The 19,313-nt window shown below is 49.1% G+C and overlaps 1 protein-coding gene across 1 annotated transcript in view; it reads right to left on the bottom strand.

Annotated features, from left to right (window-relative positions):
- The window catches only part of LOC142590124 (phospholipid-transporting ATPase ABCA3-like), a 95,531-nt gene that overhangs the window by 33,782 nt on the left and 42,436 nt on the right, over positions 1-19,313 (bottom strand). The window contains exons 13-18 of the mRNA XM_075701993.1: positions 15,914-16,124; positions 10,015-10,267; positions 7,064-7,113; positions 4,099-4,268; positions 3,103-3,374; positions 1,192-1,583 (exon numbers count right to left, since the gene is read on the bottom strand). Of these exons, the coding sequence (XP_075558108.1) occupies positions 1,192-1,583; positions 3,103-3,374; positions 4,099-4,268; positions 7,064-7,113; positions 10,015-10,267; positions 15,914-16,124 (1,348 nt within the window). The remainder of the gene's footprint in view (positions 1-1,191; positions 1,584-3,102; positions 3,375-4,098; positions 4,269-7,063; positions 7,114-10,014; positions 10,268-15,913; positions 16,125-19,313) is intronic.

The following is a 19,313-nucleotide window of genomic DNA, read 5'->3' as shown; positions in this document are numbered from 1 at the left end:
AGAATGACTTGCCATAGTTTAGAGGCTCAGCAAATTTCGTCGATATGTATATGGCCGTGCCTTCGACGTTGTCTTCGTTCAAGGACCCATCAGGCCGCCTTGCACCCTGGGCTAACTAGATTAAGGACTATGACATCAGCGTTGTATATCCTTCCGGCCGTAAGCATGCAGATGCTTACGGTCGCAAGCATGCACTCTACCACTCTACCGCACTCTACCGCACGCACTCTACCGGTCACCTCCCCTGCCTAGGCTGCGTCCCTCTCCACCCTCGAGCACACGCTGTCTTCTCGAGATATTCACACAGTCTCCTGAGCGCAGCGCAAGGATCCATGGATCGTTTCAATCCTTGACGTCATTTCTGGAGCGCCCACACTTCCGATATCTCGGACGTGGCGTCGTCAAGTTTCGCACTTCGTTATTCGTGACGAACTCCTGTACCGGTGCAACTTTTCGCCAGGTCTTCGGAAGTGGCTTCTTGTGATACCACAAACGTGGCGCTCTGAAATCAGCGCATTTTTTTACTCAGACCCACAATGTGCTCACGTCAGTGTCTCTAAGACTTACTAATGCCTTCGGCATCAATGTAACTGGCGTGGGATGCACACCTTCATTCGCCAGTGTATGTACCTGCTGCCGATCTCCGCCGCCGTCGACACGCTATCGTCCTCAGGTCCTACACATCGACACTACTGTGCCCACCTCTTAGATCGCCAGGATGTCTCATGCTTATTGTAATGAAGAGGAGGAGGACAACCGAAACGCAAGGTGGATCGCCAGTGCAGTGCGCGTGAGTGATAAGCCTAAACCAATGATCTTCGCTGCGGACCTTCCTGTATTCACGGCCCACGTTCAATGAACATCTTCTAATAAACTGTATATAGCCTCTTACACTACCGCTACACATGCACTGAGTAAAGTCCCTGTTTTATACAAAATTACGAATTGATAGAAAAAAGCTTTCTAGCTATCCTCCCTCCAGCAATATATATGCCTTTATTAGGGCATCCTTCCTTTAAAAAAGCTTTCTAAGACGGCTCGGCTATTTCAATACACTGACAATCAGTGTCAATCCGTCCTGCACATTCTTTTGTTGTATCCTTGAAACGTAAGTTGGTAGAGAACGCTCTTTTTTTGGTTATTGTTTGTCGTTTAATGTACCTTCAAAGTGGCAATAGCGTGTGAACTCACTGCAAGTGCCTTCCAGGATTCCGTCGATGCCGCAGTTGATCAGGCACCACGGACCGACGAAGGCAACGTAGAGAAGAAAGTCGAAAGCAAAGTGCGATAGCACATAAAGGCTGCCCGCCAAACCAGTCATGAGCTGAACCTCGCGAGCGCCTCCCAGCCTCTCGGCGGCTGGAAACGCGGCGAACGCCGCGAAGGCCAGGGCAAGCGAGAAGGCGTGCAGTGACACCCACATAAACTGAGGCAGCTCTTCGACGACGAGCCGCATCTGGGAAATGTGGGCAGCGATGCGGGCCATCGGTTGACGCGTCAGCAAGCGCAGCATCGCCGTGTCCGCGAGGTTCAGAAGCACTGGCAAGGTGGCCCAGTTCCTCGTGTCGGCCATGAGACGGATTCTGCGAGCGTTGTGAAAATAAACGAGCATAGAAACAGTAACTGCACGACTGTCAAAGTGCGCCTAGCGATAGCTTCGAGGCAGCGTTCGGTGTTATGCTGCTAGGACACTTATTGGGTTAATACTGCGTGAATTGTGGGTGATGCGACGTATGGGCACGTGGGAGTGAGCTCGGGGCATTCAGGCTCACCGACCACGAGACGAGGCAGACGCTGATGTGACTTACGGTTGCACCGCGGTGTAAGACGCACATAAGCGCCCTACTCCCCGATAATGCAACGCATATGGCACGGCCAAACGATGTCGCAGCGATAAATGGGGCCCCAGCCTTATTTCTTGCTGTGCTCTCAGCCTCTGCTTACCGCCTCACGTGTTCGTGGCATTCGATGGTACTCTCATCCCTTTGTTTCCTTCTCTCGCTATGGTGCCAAAAATGTGCGCTCCGCACGGCGGTCACCTCGAGAAATCAATGTGTTGTGAGTGCTTTCAGCTATGAAAACCTTATGTCGTTGGATGATGCGTTACGCCGTTGTCGTCGTTTGAATAGAAGTATCAATCATCTACATTAATGGTTAGAGCATTGGGACGTAGCGCTGGCTCAACAGGGTTTGATGCCAGTGCTCGGCATGGCGTTCCTCCTGTTGGGCGGTGGCGGCGGTGGGCGGGCAAAGCAAGCAAGCAAGTAAGCAAAGCAAAGCAAAGCAAAGCAAAACAAGCAGCAGCAGCAGCAGCCACGATCATCAGAGTTTAAGAGGACGCAACAAATCGTTCAGTTTACCCGAGCCAAACAGCTCTATCTCTTCCGATATAGCCGACGCATGTTAAGGCATGCTGCGCCGCCTATACAGACATCGGTGTCCGGCCGCATGTTCCGACGGCTTTATCGTTCGGTTGATTCGGTAGTGTGACGCAGGCTACATTGCTGCACGTTAACAGTCATGGAAGAAAGAAAGATTGTGCGGCGGCACTGCGCCACGCCCTCGAAGCCACACGCTACCGACCATACACGCGGCCGTCTCGTCTGAGCGCGCGGTAGGTTTTAGTTGCTCAACTTGCGCAGGCTACGCAAGACAGTCAATTAGGTGCGCACCGATTAACTGCTACCGGCAACCAAACATTCGCGGCCAGTGTTCTTAGTCTCCGAAACCACGTGCTTGGTCGACAGCGCGAGGAAAGAAAGCGGAGGGAACGGCTTCACGGAGAGTTCGCTTTCCAGGGCTGGCCCTGTGATACAGAACTCTCTCCCATTCCATCTTCTTTCATCGTGTCATTGCACCGACGCCATTTTCAGGCTTCATATGCACGCTTCAGTGCATCGCTTGCTGTTTCCTTAGTGGTGTTTCACACCGGCAGCCGAACGAAAGTCACTCTAGAAGTTTCACGTACACTTTTTGCTGCACAAGATGGAACACACAGCGTATAAATGCTTCTAATGTGCCAAGTACCCGTCCTTTAGCGTTCCCTAAACCATATAAGACATCAACACCAGCGTGGCGACCCGCCTCTATAGATGATCTCACCTGTCTGGTTCTAGGACAATAACCATCGGGTACGTTTGCACGTAAGCCGCGAAGTCGTCCACCACCAGGTCGTTGACGCTCGGTACCAGCCGGACGTTGCAACCTTCGGTCTCTACGAGAACCTGCAGAGCCCGACTCAAATTGGCCATGGATTTCGACTCCTGCAGTACGACGGTGTAGCCAGGAAAGTAGTGCGCCAGACGAATCTCCGTCGTTTCAGCCAGCCGGAACAGGTCCGTCTCATTTTGCGATTCCTTTGACCAAAGTTCGCCCTGTAAGAAACTGCTGCACAGTCCATTCAGCCATATCTCCCTAATGATGAAGACACAGTGAAGCGAATGATGGATATTAAAGGGTCGAGTCTGACATCGAAGATGAAGTTGCGCTCACTGCGTGTGCCAAATGTCTTTAAAGACACAGACGTTTTGGTGCCCGTACTCAAAACTGCAAAGTGGCTTGTATCATTTTCGATTTGGTCAGCACTTAACAAGGTACCTATACGGGCTGAGTACGGCCGCCGAACCGTCTTTTTCTTAGATGGCCATGAGTGATCGCATCTTCAGTCCTCTGTACGAGTGTGCGAAATAACAGAATGTTGTGCATACCGCACGAAGTATTGCAAGCAATGCTGCGCAAGACATTTCGCAGGGCCTCGCTATCTAGCGTTGTTTATAGTTCCGCAAAGTTTTATCGGATGGCAGAACGAGTCCGTATAAGGCGAGAAAATTGTTTCTCTGACACCATCTTTTATAATCGGCACAAATGTGCCGCTGACACTGTCACCACTGCAGGTTTAGCTGCAGCCATGGAATTCCTGTCCTTTTCTGTGGCAGTCCTGACAAGTGTATCTTGGTGACGGTCTCGGAGTAGAAGAGCTCGCCCACGTGCACTGTGGAAGAAGCGTTTCGTAGAGAACAACTTCGAATTTAATTTAGGCAGGTAAACTTTCTCTGCCGCACCGCCGATTGAATTCGTGTAAGCCAACTTATTCGTCACCTCCAGCAGCAGCCGCGGAAGCACCATCGGCACCAGGAACGACACGACGAAGATGCCCCAGCTCCGAGTCGCGTACGTGAGACGCTTGATGAACAACGCGTAGAAGCAGCGTGCCAGCGTTCCCTCCTGTTTGGACGCCGACCCGCACAAGACGCCGACGACTTCGTCCCCTGCAAGCGGATAGCATTCAGTCACATCTATTACGAGAAGCTTCGCAATGGGCAAAAACGTTTAACACAAACCCTGGCCACGTCCTGCCACAAATCTCTAACACTCTCTGCGAACGACTAAATGTCCGGGAACTTCGGAGATTGCCCCCTCCGGCTGTCCATCGAACTTCACCACTATGTGCCAGCGAAGCACTCGGTGGACAGCATCTTCAAAATCAGATTATTTCGAAAGAGCGCTCGAATCTCAACATCTTTCGATTAGCGACGCCCAGAGGGTTCGCCCTTCCAATCAAATGGCCGCTGATGGCACCGAATCGTAATGTTTTTGCTACGTAATAGCATAATTTTATTTCGGATCATAACAGTGGAATAACGCAACAAGAAAGTTGTGATAACTTGTAATGAATGAGAATGCCTCAAAGTTTCGGAAATTTAGAGTATCGAATTAACAAATCTGTAGCCCAGCAACAAAAAAGACACCACGATTCCGTAAACTACACCTAATGATACACCTGAAGCGCATAAAATTGATGCAATATGCACCCCCATGAAATATTATACCATCAATCAGTATGTGAGTAGAGCTTTTGAAGAACACTTGTGTGCATTGCACCAAACTCAATTAAGCTTGAAATTCATACACCAAGCTTTCCCGCTTCAGAGGCTCTAACGAAAGGCGCACAAAAGTGCAATATCTGCTTTTCCTGGAAAGTTCTAATTTGCAAAATTCGTGCTTCCATTCTTGTTATCCGCCAATCCTTGGCAAGCTTTGTGAAAAATTCGAGGCCAAAGTAAAACAACATTTCCTTCGGTGAGTTGGCTCATACCTGCATAGGAAAACAGAAGAGCGAAATAAACAAGGACGAGTCGAGTACACAGCACTGGCTCTTGTTCTGTGCCAGTCTTGTGTGCGCGTCTCACCCTTGTTTCTTTCGCGGTTGTTTTTCGTCCGCTTCCAGCAGAAGCTGCAATTAAAATTTCTCTTAAATGCAGTATAACTCATTTCAGTTGTTGCAATGGTAGACTCATACAGCATTTGTGCGTTATTTGTGTACTTGGACAAGAATATATCAATTGGTACCGAACTATAACATCGTCTTAGAGGTCAAGCTCAGTAAAATTTTCGACCACGTGAAGGCTGCGTGCGTGCGTGTATGTGTGTTTGTAGGTGTAGGTTTGTGTGTGTGTGTGTGCGCGTGTGTGTGCGTGCGTGTGCGTGCGTGTGCGTGTGCGTGCGTGTGCGTGCGTATGTGTGCGTGTGTGTGCGTGTGTGTGCGCGCGCGTGTGTGTGTGTGTGTGTGTGTGTGCGTGTGCGTGTGTGTGCGCGTGTGTGTGTGTGCGTGTGTGTGCGTGTGTGTGTGCGTGTGTGTGCGTGTGTGTGTGTGTGTGTGTGTGTGTGTGTGTGTGTGTGTGTGTGTGTGTGTGTGTGTGTGTGTGTGTGTGTGTGTGTGTGTGTGTGTGTGTGTGTGTGTGTGTGTGTGTGTGTGTGTGTGTGTGTGTGTGTACGCGCACGCGCACGCGCATGACGTGCTTCATTTTACAAAGTTTCAAAGGAGTCTGAAAAATTGAGACTTTCCCGAACACTCCATTTCAGTATAGGGCTGATAAGCAGATAGACAATGAGCCACCTCCTCTTTGCTAGTTTTCTACATTTGTCAAGAATATCTAAAAAAAAGTGTTCTTTACAATGTGTGCCCATATATTGACAGCACGCAGTAGTGCACGTACCAGTGCTTACACAGTGCCTAGCTGTGCGATTATGTCACTCCTTGGTGCGAAACTTGAGCGTAGCTGTATACGTGTTTTCATTTCGCGATATATTGGCTGGCGCGGACAATCTGTCTCGTGCGGCACGTTGCAAACAGAGTTAAGTGCTGCGCAACTTCCTCGCTGACCTGCAGATGCCGACAGCCAGCGCGTGGTTGACGCATGGGAGCAAATCACAGCAGCCGCCTCCGAAAGATCTCCCAGACGACGCGCGTCACTCTGGCGCCATCTCGTAGCCATCGTCGCCGCACTACACTTTTCTTCTCACGCTTTCGCCATACCCTCCTCCGCTTTCCTCCTCGCGTCTTTCATCCCGCGCTGAGCTCCGCGTTCGCTTTCATCTTCCGCGGTGCTCTTTCGCTCGGTTACGCCGCCGCCGACGCTCGCCGCTGAAACGAGCGCCTAAGAGCTCCACTTTAAATGTACATTTATTGTAACGAAACCCGCAAGCCAACTCTTAAAGAGACACTAAACATAAAAAATAAGTTATACAAGTAAATTAGGCTCGCGCAATGCGAAAGAAAAACACCGAGTCTAAATAAAAGATGGCTTCGTAATTCATTTTAGACGAGAAAGCTAATCATGGCAGCTGAAGCCCTCTTGAAATCCCCCCACCAAGCTCGCGATGACGTCATAGATTTTGACGCGTCATCTGCTCGGGCATAGTATACATTTTAGTGGACTTTAAATAAGGCAGATTTGAAGACTATACGATTTTGATACAATTACGAGGAACAAAACTGAAATCCATGACGTCGCACTGTCCCACCAGCTCTGTAGTTTTCGCGACAATGCCACAAAAACGAATGTTTCGTGCCTCTGTTTTTTGTTGTAGCAATCAACGTCTTATTGCAAATAATGCAACATTGAGTTTGCAAGGATACTTAATTAGACTAAGCTGACGTACAATTTCCATTTCCTTATTATCCCTTTCAGCACACGCAGAAATCACATCGAAGTAATTACGTAGTTAAGCACAATGTGCTGCGCGGATGAACAGTTTAAACAGGTTGACATGTACAGCTTACCTTCTTGGGCTTCCGGTCGTTTCTCTTCCGGTGTCCAGTTCATGTTTATCCTAAGGGAAGAGGAAAGGTACACAAGTCAGCGGCGCTGCTAACACTCATCTCCATTACGAACGTAGCACCTAACTTTCTTAGCAAGGAAGGTTTGCTACATGAAACGCTGGCTTGGATAGAATTGAGCAAGACACATGACAGTCCTTCTTCACTCCTGTTAAAGTCAGTGCTTTCTGGTGAGTACTATTCTTGCAATGCGCATCCAATGACCCCCTGCAATCGCTGTTCTCAAGCAACATTGGTAAGTTCTTTCAAACGTGTTTTCTCTATATTGCGTCACTTTCCGAAGTCTCTCCCTGCTCAATTTCTGGGAGGGGTAGCGCCACAGTGATAGCAATCTATCGTAGCGCTCACACGCTGGCGGACAGAAAGAGAAACGATTGACGACCGTTCACAGAACCGACAAGGCTCGATTACACTTGACAGTTCATTGCCGGCGTTTTCATTACAGCGGTAGCTCTTGCGGGACCACTACCTTAGTCGTTTTGATATCGCATGGTTTTTGTCACTGTAGTCCATGAATGCCCTCGAACTAACAAGAAACTAAAAACAAACAGAATTATATATAAACCATCGATGACGATAGTCGATGTAAGCGAACAACCCGAACAAACGAAGGATAGACAGTGTCGCCCCTCCTATCCGCACATCGTCACAATTCGGTTGCATTAAAGCACGCACACTTCACCTCGGCGCGTTCCCTCCTCTTCCCTCACCCCCGGCCAACAGGCAACACCTCTTACACAAGTTATGCAGGAAATGTTGCCTCCAACCACTAAAACGGCCGAAAGAGCCAAAGAAAGCTATCCGCTTTAGAAGATAACGATGCCCCACCAGGATTTCTACAACCGAACCCTTATATTGAATACAAGTCTCCGCCACTCCACTGTTACGCTGCAAAGACTCATGCGCTTGCACAAAATCGCACGTGACATTTCGAGCGCTATTTAGATCGATTGACCGGCTCCATGCTGAGCGGCTTCTTGATGCGAAAGCCCACTGAGGCCCATTGAGCGAAAAAGCCGGTGTCTTGCCTTCTGTAGCAACGAAACGGCACCTAAACTCGCATTGCCATTAGCTGCGAGCCACCTCACGGGCGCCGCTCGACTGATCAGAGTGTACGAAAGGGAACACCGGCTGCAGCAGTGGCACGCCACATGTTGCATGGGGAGAGTGGGTATCGCCGCGACATGACGTCACCCTCGCTGTCGCTCTCGCGACCAGCACTCATCGACGGAGTAGAGCGCGGGAGAAAGGGAAAGCCGGCTGGCCGCCAGAGCGCGCCAGGCGTTGGTAAAGTTTTCGGTACCACTATGGTACCGAAAACTTGGCCAACAGGTGGTTCGCGCTAAAGACCCTTTGAAGCACACGGCATACCCGGGAGTGAGCTGCAGGATACCACAAAAAGTAGTGTGACGTGTCGTACATCGGCGAGAGGGGAAATCTTATATGGCGAATGAAGCGAGACATGAGTGACGTCGCCAAGGGCCACGCAACCGCGAACGCCCTGGCGGAACATCACGAACTATCCGGACACAGCATTGACTGGGACTGAGCATCCATTATCGCAACTGAGAAACATTTATCTGCCCATTTGCTTTTAGAATCGTACTACATTCGATGAGTTAAACGCACGATAAACATGACGCGGGGTAATCTTCCCGAGATATACACCCACCACGCTGCGCCACCTCACCCATAAATAGTCTAGCGCATGCTTACATCTTCGTTACACCCGAAACGTCATGTTCTGCATTTTTCTTTCATCCTTGGCGAGTGCATGTTTTTTCGTACTGGCACGTGACTCGGAGCGCTAAACTCCAAGGACCCTTCAGCGCCGTTCATTTCGGCACTAACGCTTTCGCATTCACAACTCAATAAGCACTGAGGAGTCCTCGGATTCTGTTATGAACCATATATATCCGAGTTGCAAGAAACAATTTAAAGGAAGCCAGTTACAAGTGAAAGGCTTGATGGGAAAGAGGAAGTCAGAGTAGTGTCGCTTTTTCCTCTATCGTCAGGTAGCGCCAGCCCACCTGCCCAACTGAAAACTGCTCGGACTGCAAGTCTCACTGCCTCAAGGATTCTCGATGGAAGATTGCTAGCGCGCATCTCCGAATATTTACTAGGAGTAATTATGCAGCAAACACTGCAATACATTCTGCGTCCTATAGTATTGTACCAGCTATTGCGCCTCCTCCGCATATTAGATGAAACACACTTTTTTAATACCCTTAATGTCTGTAGAACCACCTCTCCCCATGAACATAGTGAATCTTTCCTTTCAAACACTCCCGTTACCCCTCCTTCATTATGGCATACCCGCTTAACCTTCTGGCCCTGAGAGGCAGGGGTCTACTTTGTAAACGTTGCCAAGAAAGGTGTTTGTTGCCCTGACAAACATAAATCCCCTTGCCGAAATGTAACTGGCTTCCGAGCTGAGGATAGACACTTCTTCACACATTGTCGACGATATTCCTCGTTTCCTTCGTTTGAGACTTCTACCTCATGAAGAGTCCGATTTGTCGGAATTTCAAAGAGAGGTTTTTGTAATTTCACGCAACATAACTATGATGTCAGTGCGCTCGTAAAACATCAAAACTTTTTGCACGATTATTCCGATGCCTCCCCTCATTTCAGAGTGCTAACCAACCTGGTCAGTATTAAACGGGACTTTATTCTACTTTCCAACGCAGAGACCTTTTCTTGCAGTAATGTTGCGGGTCGTTGCGCAGAACATTAGTCACGCGGATAATACAGCCGCATGCTGGTAACAGTGTTGCCTACTTCGTCGTCCTTGTCTTAGTTCATGATTGTGACGTTGGTGGCACCAAGGTTCCTCGCGCAAAATCCGGACAAACAGAGCGTATTTCATTTATGTACGCTGACGCTATTCTTACTTGGTGTAGACGTCCTTCATGGTGGCGACAGTGACGCCAATGTCGACGATACCAAGCTGCTTCGACGATTTTTCCAGCCTCTCGAACAGACCCGGGAGTCCACGATGGTCGAGCGTGCGTAGTCTGATAGTGACGGCGCTTTGCTTGTCCTCGTACACGTCAGCGCCGGGGACGACGCTTTGAATAGTGGCGAGCGCGTACTCCAGGTTGAATAGCTGGGGATCTTTAAGGAGGGTCACCCTGTACCCAACACCTGCAACACATATTACACACACACACATTCCAATCACATAATACACACCCTTCCTTTCCTTCCAGCCGTCCCCCGTCCCCCCCCACCGAATTGTAGGCTTAACTACTGAGTCCCTCCAATTTACTGTATCTTAAGCCCAACTCTATCCATTTACTCTATCCATCTGAGCCCAACCAGCTCAGACAATTTCACCATAGTCTCTACATGCAACAACAACATAACAACGGCATCCTTCAAAACCGCCTCGTCACGCGTGGCAGAGGCTGCAGCCATCGCCTTGGCCATTCAGGATGCCGAGCGCCAAACCAGTTCGGCTGTCATATTATCCGACTCACAAGCGGCTTGCCGCCTGTTTTTATATGGAACGGCACCCAAATCAATAATCAAAATTTTAGCCACTCAACTAGAGGGGCACCACACAATCGCATGGTGTCCGGCACACGAGCGACTGGGAGGAAACGCGAGGACAGACCGTATTGCTTGAGGATTAAACGTCCGAGCAACGGCATGGCCTAGCGACGACCTTCCACCGAATTCTCGTGACATCCTCCTACAGCGAAGGCAGGAGCGGAGACGTTTTGGACATCCTCACTACGATTTAAACAGCCAACAGGAGAGGGTCTGGCGTCGTATTCAGACGAATACATAGCCCAACCTGCACCACCTACACAGAATACATCCCGCGAGGTTCACTGACGAGTGCCCGTGGTGCACATACACACCCACACTAAAACACATCACATGGGAGTGCCCCAGGAGGCCACCGCACATAGACAGCCCCATATTACACCAACATCAACTAATGAGAAATAGGCAGTGGGAGGCATTGCTTGCGGACGAGGGTCGGGAGAGCCAGTTGGCTCGTCTGGACCAAGCCCAGCGAGCCGCTCGTGCCAGTGGGGCCCTGGAATAGGGGCTCCAACCATCGTGCCTTATTTTCTTTATATTGAATAAAGTTTTTAAACTCTCTAAGCCCATTAGGTTACTCGGAAGATAACGATCGGGCCCGGAGAAATCATCTCCCCATCATTGGGAACTATCTCCACCTATATAGGATGCGAAAGAAATTACGCATCGCAAACCGGGACCTTTCCGGGTACCATTGTTACTTTTGTAATAGAAGTGCAGCAATGAGTTGTTAATCTGTTAAGTCACTGCTTTCATTATCAGATTTTATTCGTTGGACAACATAACAAGAACCATGCGCATGTCTCGTGTTACGTTAAAGAAAGACAAAAATAGACTATCACGCCTTCTAGCATGGCCATACTGAAGAATTCCGGACATTGCACCTTCACCAATTTGTAGAACTTCACGGCAATGCACATGCGTAACTGAACGGGCAAATTTTTGAAAATTTTATTTCAGTACAACGGCCGAGTGTCAACAAGTTTAAACTGACTGTGCCGAGAGGGTAGGCTCTAGTAACAACATATGCATTTGTGGCACTTGGTCGGAACATTCGTGGTGTGTTAAAGCAGTGTTTTGTTAGAAAAGCAAGGCTTCGGGGTGAGGGTAAGGGGGGTGAGGGTAGGGGGGGGGGTAATACTTGGGCCGGCCCAGGTGGCCGCGCGCGCCAGGCCGAGCGGCTGTATCTTGAAATCCATCTGCGACAGGTACAGGGCCCGCGCTGCGCTGTGTATTCAAGGCATAATTCGCGCTGATGCGTGCAACTGCACGAATGTCGATTCGCTCGCTGCTGCTGCCGCGTTTTGACAGCGAGTTTCCGGGGTCATCGAGCGATGTGTGGTCATGTTGGCTTGTGTGCGCGTGGCACCATCCCGGTGTTCAGCTTATATGGCCGATAAAACTACTATCCTTACTTCGCATGACTGTCCACTAATTTGCTATCGCAATCGATGCTTCGCTTTTCGGGCGAAACTGCGACTTTCGGTTTTATTTCGGTAGGCAAGGATCCTCATTTTGTAAACAAATAAAGTTTGTCCCACGCCCAAATTTGAATTTGGACCACCGCCAAATTTTAAGTTCGCTCACCCCATATTTCTGTTGACTCACCTCGACATTTAGTTGGCCCACGCCTACATTCAAGTTGGCCCAGCCACAAAATTTAGTTCGATGCAGCCCTACTATAGACTTTCCCATAAATTTCTATGGAGCCCTGTGTATCCTAAGGATATGCATGAATCTGATAAATGGGTATTCTCGCTGATCAATTCTTTTTCTTTGAATTTTTACTTATCGCTTATAAAGCAACCAATCATTACACTCCCACTATTATAACATTTAAATGTCTTCGCGAATTACGCATTTTTGCAGATACAAGCATCACACATTTCGTGTGACATTTTGCTGGCGTACTCAGCAAAGTATGCTAGCGAATTAAAATGCGGACATCTTGGCAATGGTCAAACCGCTGAAAATTTCAAGACATTATTCCAACATAGACGATAGCTTAATAACAAAAAAAATAACGTTGACAAAGCGGCCCGATTTCGAGACAAACAAATTGGCTCTAGGGCTGCTTCAGCTGATACCTGATTGTGCGAAATAAGGCGAGAATTGTCGGCAACTATTGAGCCGTGCAGTAGGTCCTGTGGCCTACACCAGCACCCGCGAACTGCACGGTGACTGCACATATAAGCGAGATGCCTGGTCGTCAGTCGTTACAGGGTGAGTCGGGTCTGAAATTTGGGACGCGGGCTCCATCACATTAAGCGCAATGCACTCTACAGTGTCATCCTTCAACGGCTGGTACCGATTCTCGTGCAATGAGGATGCGAACAAAATATCTCATGTGCCGACCGTAACCTTCCTCGAACTGCCAACATTTCTCAATGATGTCCTTGACAGTAGCGCAACTTTTGAACACAAGCGCGAGGAGTAGTGCGCGAGACCTGCGTATGTGGGCAGCCATTTTGGCGTTCGATATTTTCTAGAGTACATTGCGGCTAGATTACAAAGCCTGAACGGCAACATGGTAGACAATGTGGAGAACAAGCAGTGCCGCGTGTATTACTGCATAATAACCTTAAACAGCGGTCTTCTTTCACGCACCTGGATGACCATGACAGGACAGCACTTTGACAACTACAAGTACTCTATCTGTCATGCTCATAGGTGTACCTGGCCCAGTGGCCAGTAAATGGTATGTAATATTGTGAGCAGCTTCTGCCATAGCATGCCAACGGACGACGACACAGAAGCAGTTTGCACAATTCTTGTGTCGGGCCTTTTGCATCAAGGTGCAAAACTAGCTTATCCATGTGTCCACCTCAATGGATAAGCACATTTGCTGCAGCTGCGGTAGCGCATAAGTGCGGATAGCAAAGTCGCTGGAAAGGTAAATGGGGGCACCTTAACGAAACCCACAGGCCGTATCAAAAGCAGTTCACGACGACGCACGTCTCTCGTAGTAGCTGTACGACGTTCAAACGCTAAGAATGTTTGCCGACCGAGGCTGTCGCGGAGTGCTTTCGACGATTACACTAGCCTGTTTACTGCGTCGCATAAAAAAAAACCGTGGCTGCCTTTCGGGAAGCCTTTCAAAAGCCCATAATGAATCATAGCTCGTCGCCGCTAGAGGTCTTTAGAATGACAAGTCATTTCCAGCCGACGAGCAGCTCCGCTTTATCAAGAACGCTGATAACACCGGCGGGACAAGTTTGTGGTGAGACTCACAGCGCAGGGATAGCTCGTAATTCTTTTATTTCTGTTTTGCTGACGTCGCCACTACGTCATCCCGGCAGGTTTGAAAGGTTTAAGGTCACTAAGCTACGTGGGGCCACTTACGCGAACTAAACCCTGATATCGAGAAAAACATCGATATGATGAGTGGTACAGCTATAAGCTACACAGCCTGCGACACCTACAATGAGGCTAGTCGCTTCACACAAGGAGCCTCAGACAAGGAGCTTTGCCGTGCTGGCTAGATGTCGCCACAGTGCTGCATGTCAGATGGTTGTTTAACACGACATAAGGCGACTGGACATTTTCAGAGTATCGCTACTGGTGAAACTCCGCGGCGGCGGAGGCCGTACCACAATTCACGTCACCATGACGCCAATGTCAGGGCTTCTTTGGTGGGATAAAACGACCTTCTTATATTTACTATCGTGCGAGGTCCTGGAACTTTTCAAATGGAGGCTCTATAAGAGGTATTAGGGACCGTTTTCTATATTGGCAACCTGCGTACTAAGGAAATGTGCCCAGTGACACGTGTGCACCATCGAGTGAACCACTGAGCTGATTGGCACGAAGCGCGACAGTGGAAGTTGTTTCAACAACGCTTCATAATTTTAGTCACCGCAAATGTGTTCGAACAATGACAGGTATAACAACAAAACCTACTTTAACACCAGGCTGATTTTGTTGAATACCGCGAGAAGCTCTTCCCTCGGGCTCGCACAAAGCTGATCAACAAGGAGGCGTCCTATAGAGCCCAGCACGAAGTCAAGCACGCCAAGATACCTTCCACCATTGCCGTGCACACAGTCCGCTTGGAAAGTTTTTTCGAGGAGGGAAGGTCACGTGAGCTTTCCTCGGTCTCGCACAAAGCTGATCAACAACGAGGCATCCTATCGAGCACAGCGCGAAGTCAAGCACGCCAAGATACCTTCCACCATTGCCGTGCCCACAGTCCGCTTATTGGAAGGTTTTTTCGAAGAGGGAAGGTCACGTGAGCGCCCTCAGCGAATCGGACACGTGCGTTAGTCGGGCGACGCATACGCACCGCGTGGAAAGGGAATGTGATACTCATCGCGCCGGAAAAGAATGCGGTGCATTTTGCAGGGACTGTCGCTCGTTATAGAGACGTCGATGCGGAAATGAGTTCGAGCTGCACCACGCCGTTCACGTCAAGACATCACTTTAAGGACTCCATCCTTGGAGTCACATTCGTTATCGGCACTCATTCACTGCCACCTTCCGCAAAAGGCTACCATAATTTCACGCAACATTAGAAAAGCTGGGATAAAAAGTGACAACAGCAATGACTACGCCATTGTGGAGTGCTCAATGTGGCCAGCGCGATTAATATCTGAATCGTTAAAATTTATATAATTTTAGGCTACAACTAGTCGCAATATGATGTAAAGATAAATATCTGCACGTGTCACCATAGGCGTAAAGTTCATTATGCCTCTTTTTGAGAACGTCGCGATGGCTATTTCAAATTTAGTTCGCATGGTGCGCCATATGCCAACCAAGTGGCACCACCGAATCGCGCAAGGTTCTAGATGGCTTATGTATTCTCAGTCGCATCTCTACGTTTGTGCTTTCTGGTCCCTCGCACTGACCCATCTTCACCCGTACTCGACGTGATAAAGCATCGCCAAACACCATGAACACAGACATCATGTATGCTGTTATTATTCTTTGTTTAAGCTAGTATTTGTCAGGCGTCCGAGTGAAATGCAAGAATTTAAAGTTTGTAGCGTGGCAGCAGCCGTGACGTTACCGAAGCCATGCATGGGTGTTATCCTTTTCCTCTGGATTATGGTAGACTAGAACTATACTCATCGAGATTGCATTTATAGCTTTAATTAATTACGAATATGGATTAAGGCAATGGATGGTGTTCAATAAGCGGCGGGTGGCTCTTCGTCGTCTTTGATGAGCAGTTCCCCAAACACTTTGCATAGATCTTCCACGGATGGGCGTAGAGTAGCTTGTAAGTATGGTACTTACCGCAAGCTTTCTTGAGGAACGTAGTCGAACCGCTGCAAATGATCCTTCCTGCGGCCAGCACGATGATCTGGTCAGCAATGACGTCGGCCTCGTCCATGTCGTGCGAGGTCAACAGAACTGTTCTCTCTCTCCCAATGTGCTGCAGCAGGTCCCAGATTTTCCGGCGAGTATTAGGGGTCAGGCCCGAGCAGGGTTCGTCAAGCATCAGAAGCTGCCGTGCAAAAGGTCATACAGTCAACCTTCCATCGAAAAAAAAACAATTATAGAACCTTTTTTTTACTAAAAAACGGCGCAGTTTCGCCCTGAACACGAATCATCGATTGCCATAGCAAATTGGTAGGGAGCTATACGAAGTAAGGACAGTAGTTCTATCGGCCGCTTAATACATTCCCTTACTGCATAAATTAACAGTTGCGGTGTCAGCGCGCACAAGCAAACATGAACACGTCACACTCGATGAGCGCGGACACTCGCTGATAAAACGCTGGTGCGAGCAAACGCGGCAGCAGCAGCGAGCGAAGTGACATTCGTGCGGTCTATCGCTTCAACGCAAGAGCGGCCACAATACACTGCGCACAAACGTATGAGCCATCTGCAGGTCCCGTTCAAGATACGACCCGCGCTACCGCGTGCGGCCGTGCAAAGTATGCGCTTGTTGCCGGAGTCGAAGCCGCCCCCCCCTCTTCCTCCCGCGTTTTTTTCCCCACTTTCCTCGCTGCCGTCCATATAAGGCGCGCGAGATTGAGCCGCAATCGTCAGTTCGCCTTGAGGCCAGTCGCGAAATGCGCAGTTGCTGCGCGAGAAGCAAAGCTGCCGCCCCTCTTTCTCCCTCCCATCCCTCTGCGGCATTTCGAGCGACGGAAGACGGCGCCTTCGCTCTCCGCTTTCTTCGCGCGTGCCACATTGAGCAGCCATCGTCGGCTTCCCTCGCGTGATTTCACTCGCACATACAGCACACGACGCGCGGCAATGGTGTTATGTATTGAGTGTACGTAGCAACTGAGGCAAAATTTTGATTGGTGTTGTAGTAGTCACAGCGGTCAATGGCACCCAACTTAGCGCCAAATGTTGGCGGCTGCGCGAACCAGTGCTTAATTGCCGGCGTGCTTTTATTTCATCATTTCGTTAATTGACAAGATGCAACAACGTCTGATTATTAAGTGTATATTGCCGGCGCCTCAAGGACACCAAAGGAGGCACCAAAACTGTAACCCAGACTGGTCCGCAGGTACGCAGCTCGCCGAAGCCGCTCCATGCCGGTGATAAGATCGTTATAGCGGACAGCCATGCCCTAAGGTTACAGCAGACAAATGGCACGTACCATTTGGCCACGGTCGCATGCATACTCTCTCGTTGCCAAAGCGCCCTTTGCAATGTTTTGCGCGTGCTTCACGTGCCCGTTTGTGATGGTTCTTTTCCCTCGTGGGAGCACGCACTAGGACAGGCTATGTAGACTGCACCCTGGCCGTCTTAAGGATTGGCTCAAATTCCCCGGTGCGTTCCTTTAGGCACCTACCGCTACCTATAAACTGCACGGCGCTGCGCCGGCTTCACGGACGGCCCAGGTTGATCCCGTTTCGACATTTATTCGCCGGAGTACAAATGCAATCGTCATTTCAACATAGACCACATGAATAGACATAGATAGGTACGATGGTTGAACACTTAGTCGCAGATCGCGTCCCGATCAGTGTAGCTCTCGCCTGTGGTCATTCAATGCCTACGAAGAAACCTGCAATCGGCATGGTGCATAATCGCATCGAACGGTTGCAGCAGGCACCATGTCGTTGCCGTCACACCATCCTCCTCGCCACAGTCGTCTTGCTGCTGTTGTCACAAACACGTACTCTCGCGTCACACGCCACACACAACTATCCGATTCACACAAACGCAATGGTCCACCCATAGTTAGCTCTTTCCATTGTTTGTATAGCCGGTTACTCGCAAAATGCTTTGCGTGACATTGATTTCCACATTGCGTGGGATCTGGGCAGCTTTTATAATCTCAGGCTATCTCCCGAGACCTTCGTTTGGTGTTTACATGTGGCCACCTGTAGAAGTAGTTGTCAAAACGCAACGCATAGACGCGATAAAATAAAACAACTCCCCGCGAATTCTGTAACATCAATCAGAACCTTGTCGCATTTTCGTTGTACTGCTCCGCCGGAGAGAACGTGATCATTCCAGGTCATTGCAAAGATCACTGGTTCGCGTGAAAGAACTCCGTTTATCCGGCACTGAGTACATATAGATGTAGTACGATGCAAGTGGTGTATGCGAGACTGTTCTTGCACAACATAGCGCATAGTAGAGACCGACACTACAGCAATGCATCTGCTGCATCAGTGAAGGCCCGATGAACGTGGTAGTACTGGCTAGCGTGCCGCCTTTGTAGATATCCGGTGTGAGTGTTTGTAATACTCAGGAAGCACAGAGAACAACAAAATGCCAAAGTGATTCGTGTGTATTGTGCAAGCCCGTCACCGTATTTACCTACGTAACACACTCTTTGTGTTCGTATTGTCCGTACAGTGTATTTCGTCTTTTTCGATACACGCATTCCAAATATACTTTCGCACTGACATTGAATACGGAACAAACCTGCCAGAATACTCGGAAAGTTTTAGCGCATACATATTGGATCTCCTGAAAGTTCGCCGGTCAGCAGTGAGCAAATCAACGCGACGAACGGAACTAAGTTTTTATTGGGAACTCGTTTATCTTATTGTTAATGGGACCCCGCCTACTAGCCCGACAGAAAACTCGCCGGTGTGAACGCGCTTGAAGCGTCTTGCACGACTCAGGTTCAGAATCCCTTTGCACGGTAATCAGACAGTTGACAAGACGTGCAAGTCGAAAGGCGCTATCTGCATAAAAGCTAACGACTTTATAGCAGGACATCTTAAAGAGACACTAAAGCAAAACACTAAATCAGCTTAGACGAATAAAGCATTGTTTGAGAACCTTGCAGGCAGTCATTTCAAAATAATAGTCTGATTATTGGGCGACAAAATGCAGGCCGAAGTATCAGTATTTTAATTTCGCGTCGAAACCCCGACGCCGTTACGTCACTGTGACGCCAGGCATTCCAAAGTATGTTTTCGCATTTGGGCCACGTTAGCTGTGTAAAGGTTCCCGAAACTTGCTACGTTTAGTATTTTGTTCCTTTAGAACACGACGTAGTCAATCTGTACCGCTATATGAATAAGTAGGCCCTAGAAGATGCCATCAAAATCCATGACATTACAGCGACCAGGTTCGGGAAGTTCAAGCAAGCGTCGCCATCCGTCTTTCGTTCTTGCGCTTTTCCTTGCTTGCAAAGCGTCTTACTGTGGTAAGAGTGGTGCCTTTAGAGTCGTAGAAAGGTAATTTATTGATGCAGAAGAAATCATTTTTCTCT

This window comes from Dermacentor variabilis, chromosome 8 (genome assembly GCF_050947875.1).
Source record: "Dermacentor variabilis isolate Ectoservices chromosome 8, ASM5094787v1, whole genome shotgun sequence".
NCBI classification, from domain to species: domain Eukaryota; kingdom Metazoa; phylum Arthropoda; class Arachnida; order Ixodida; family Ixodidae; genus Dermacentor; species Dermacentor variabilis.
This window is presented reverse-complemented; position numbering and strand designations above follow the sequence as displayed.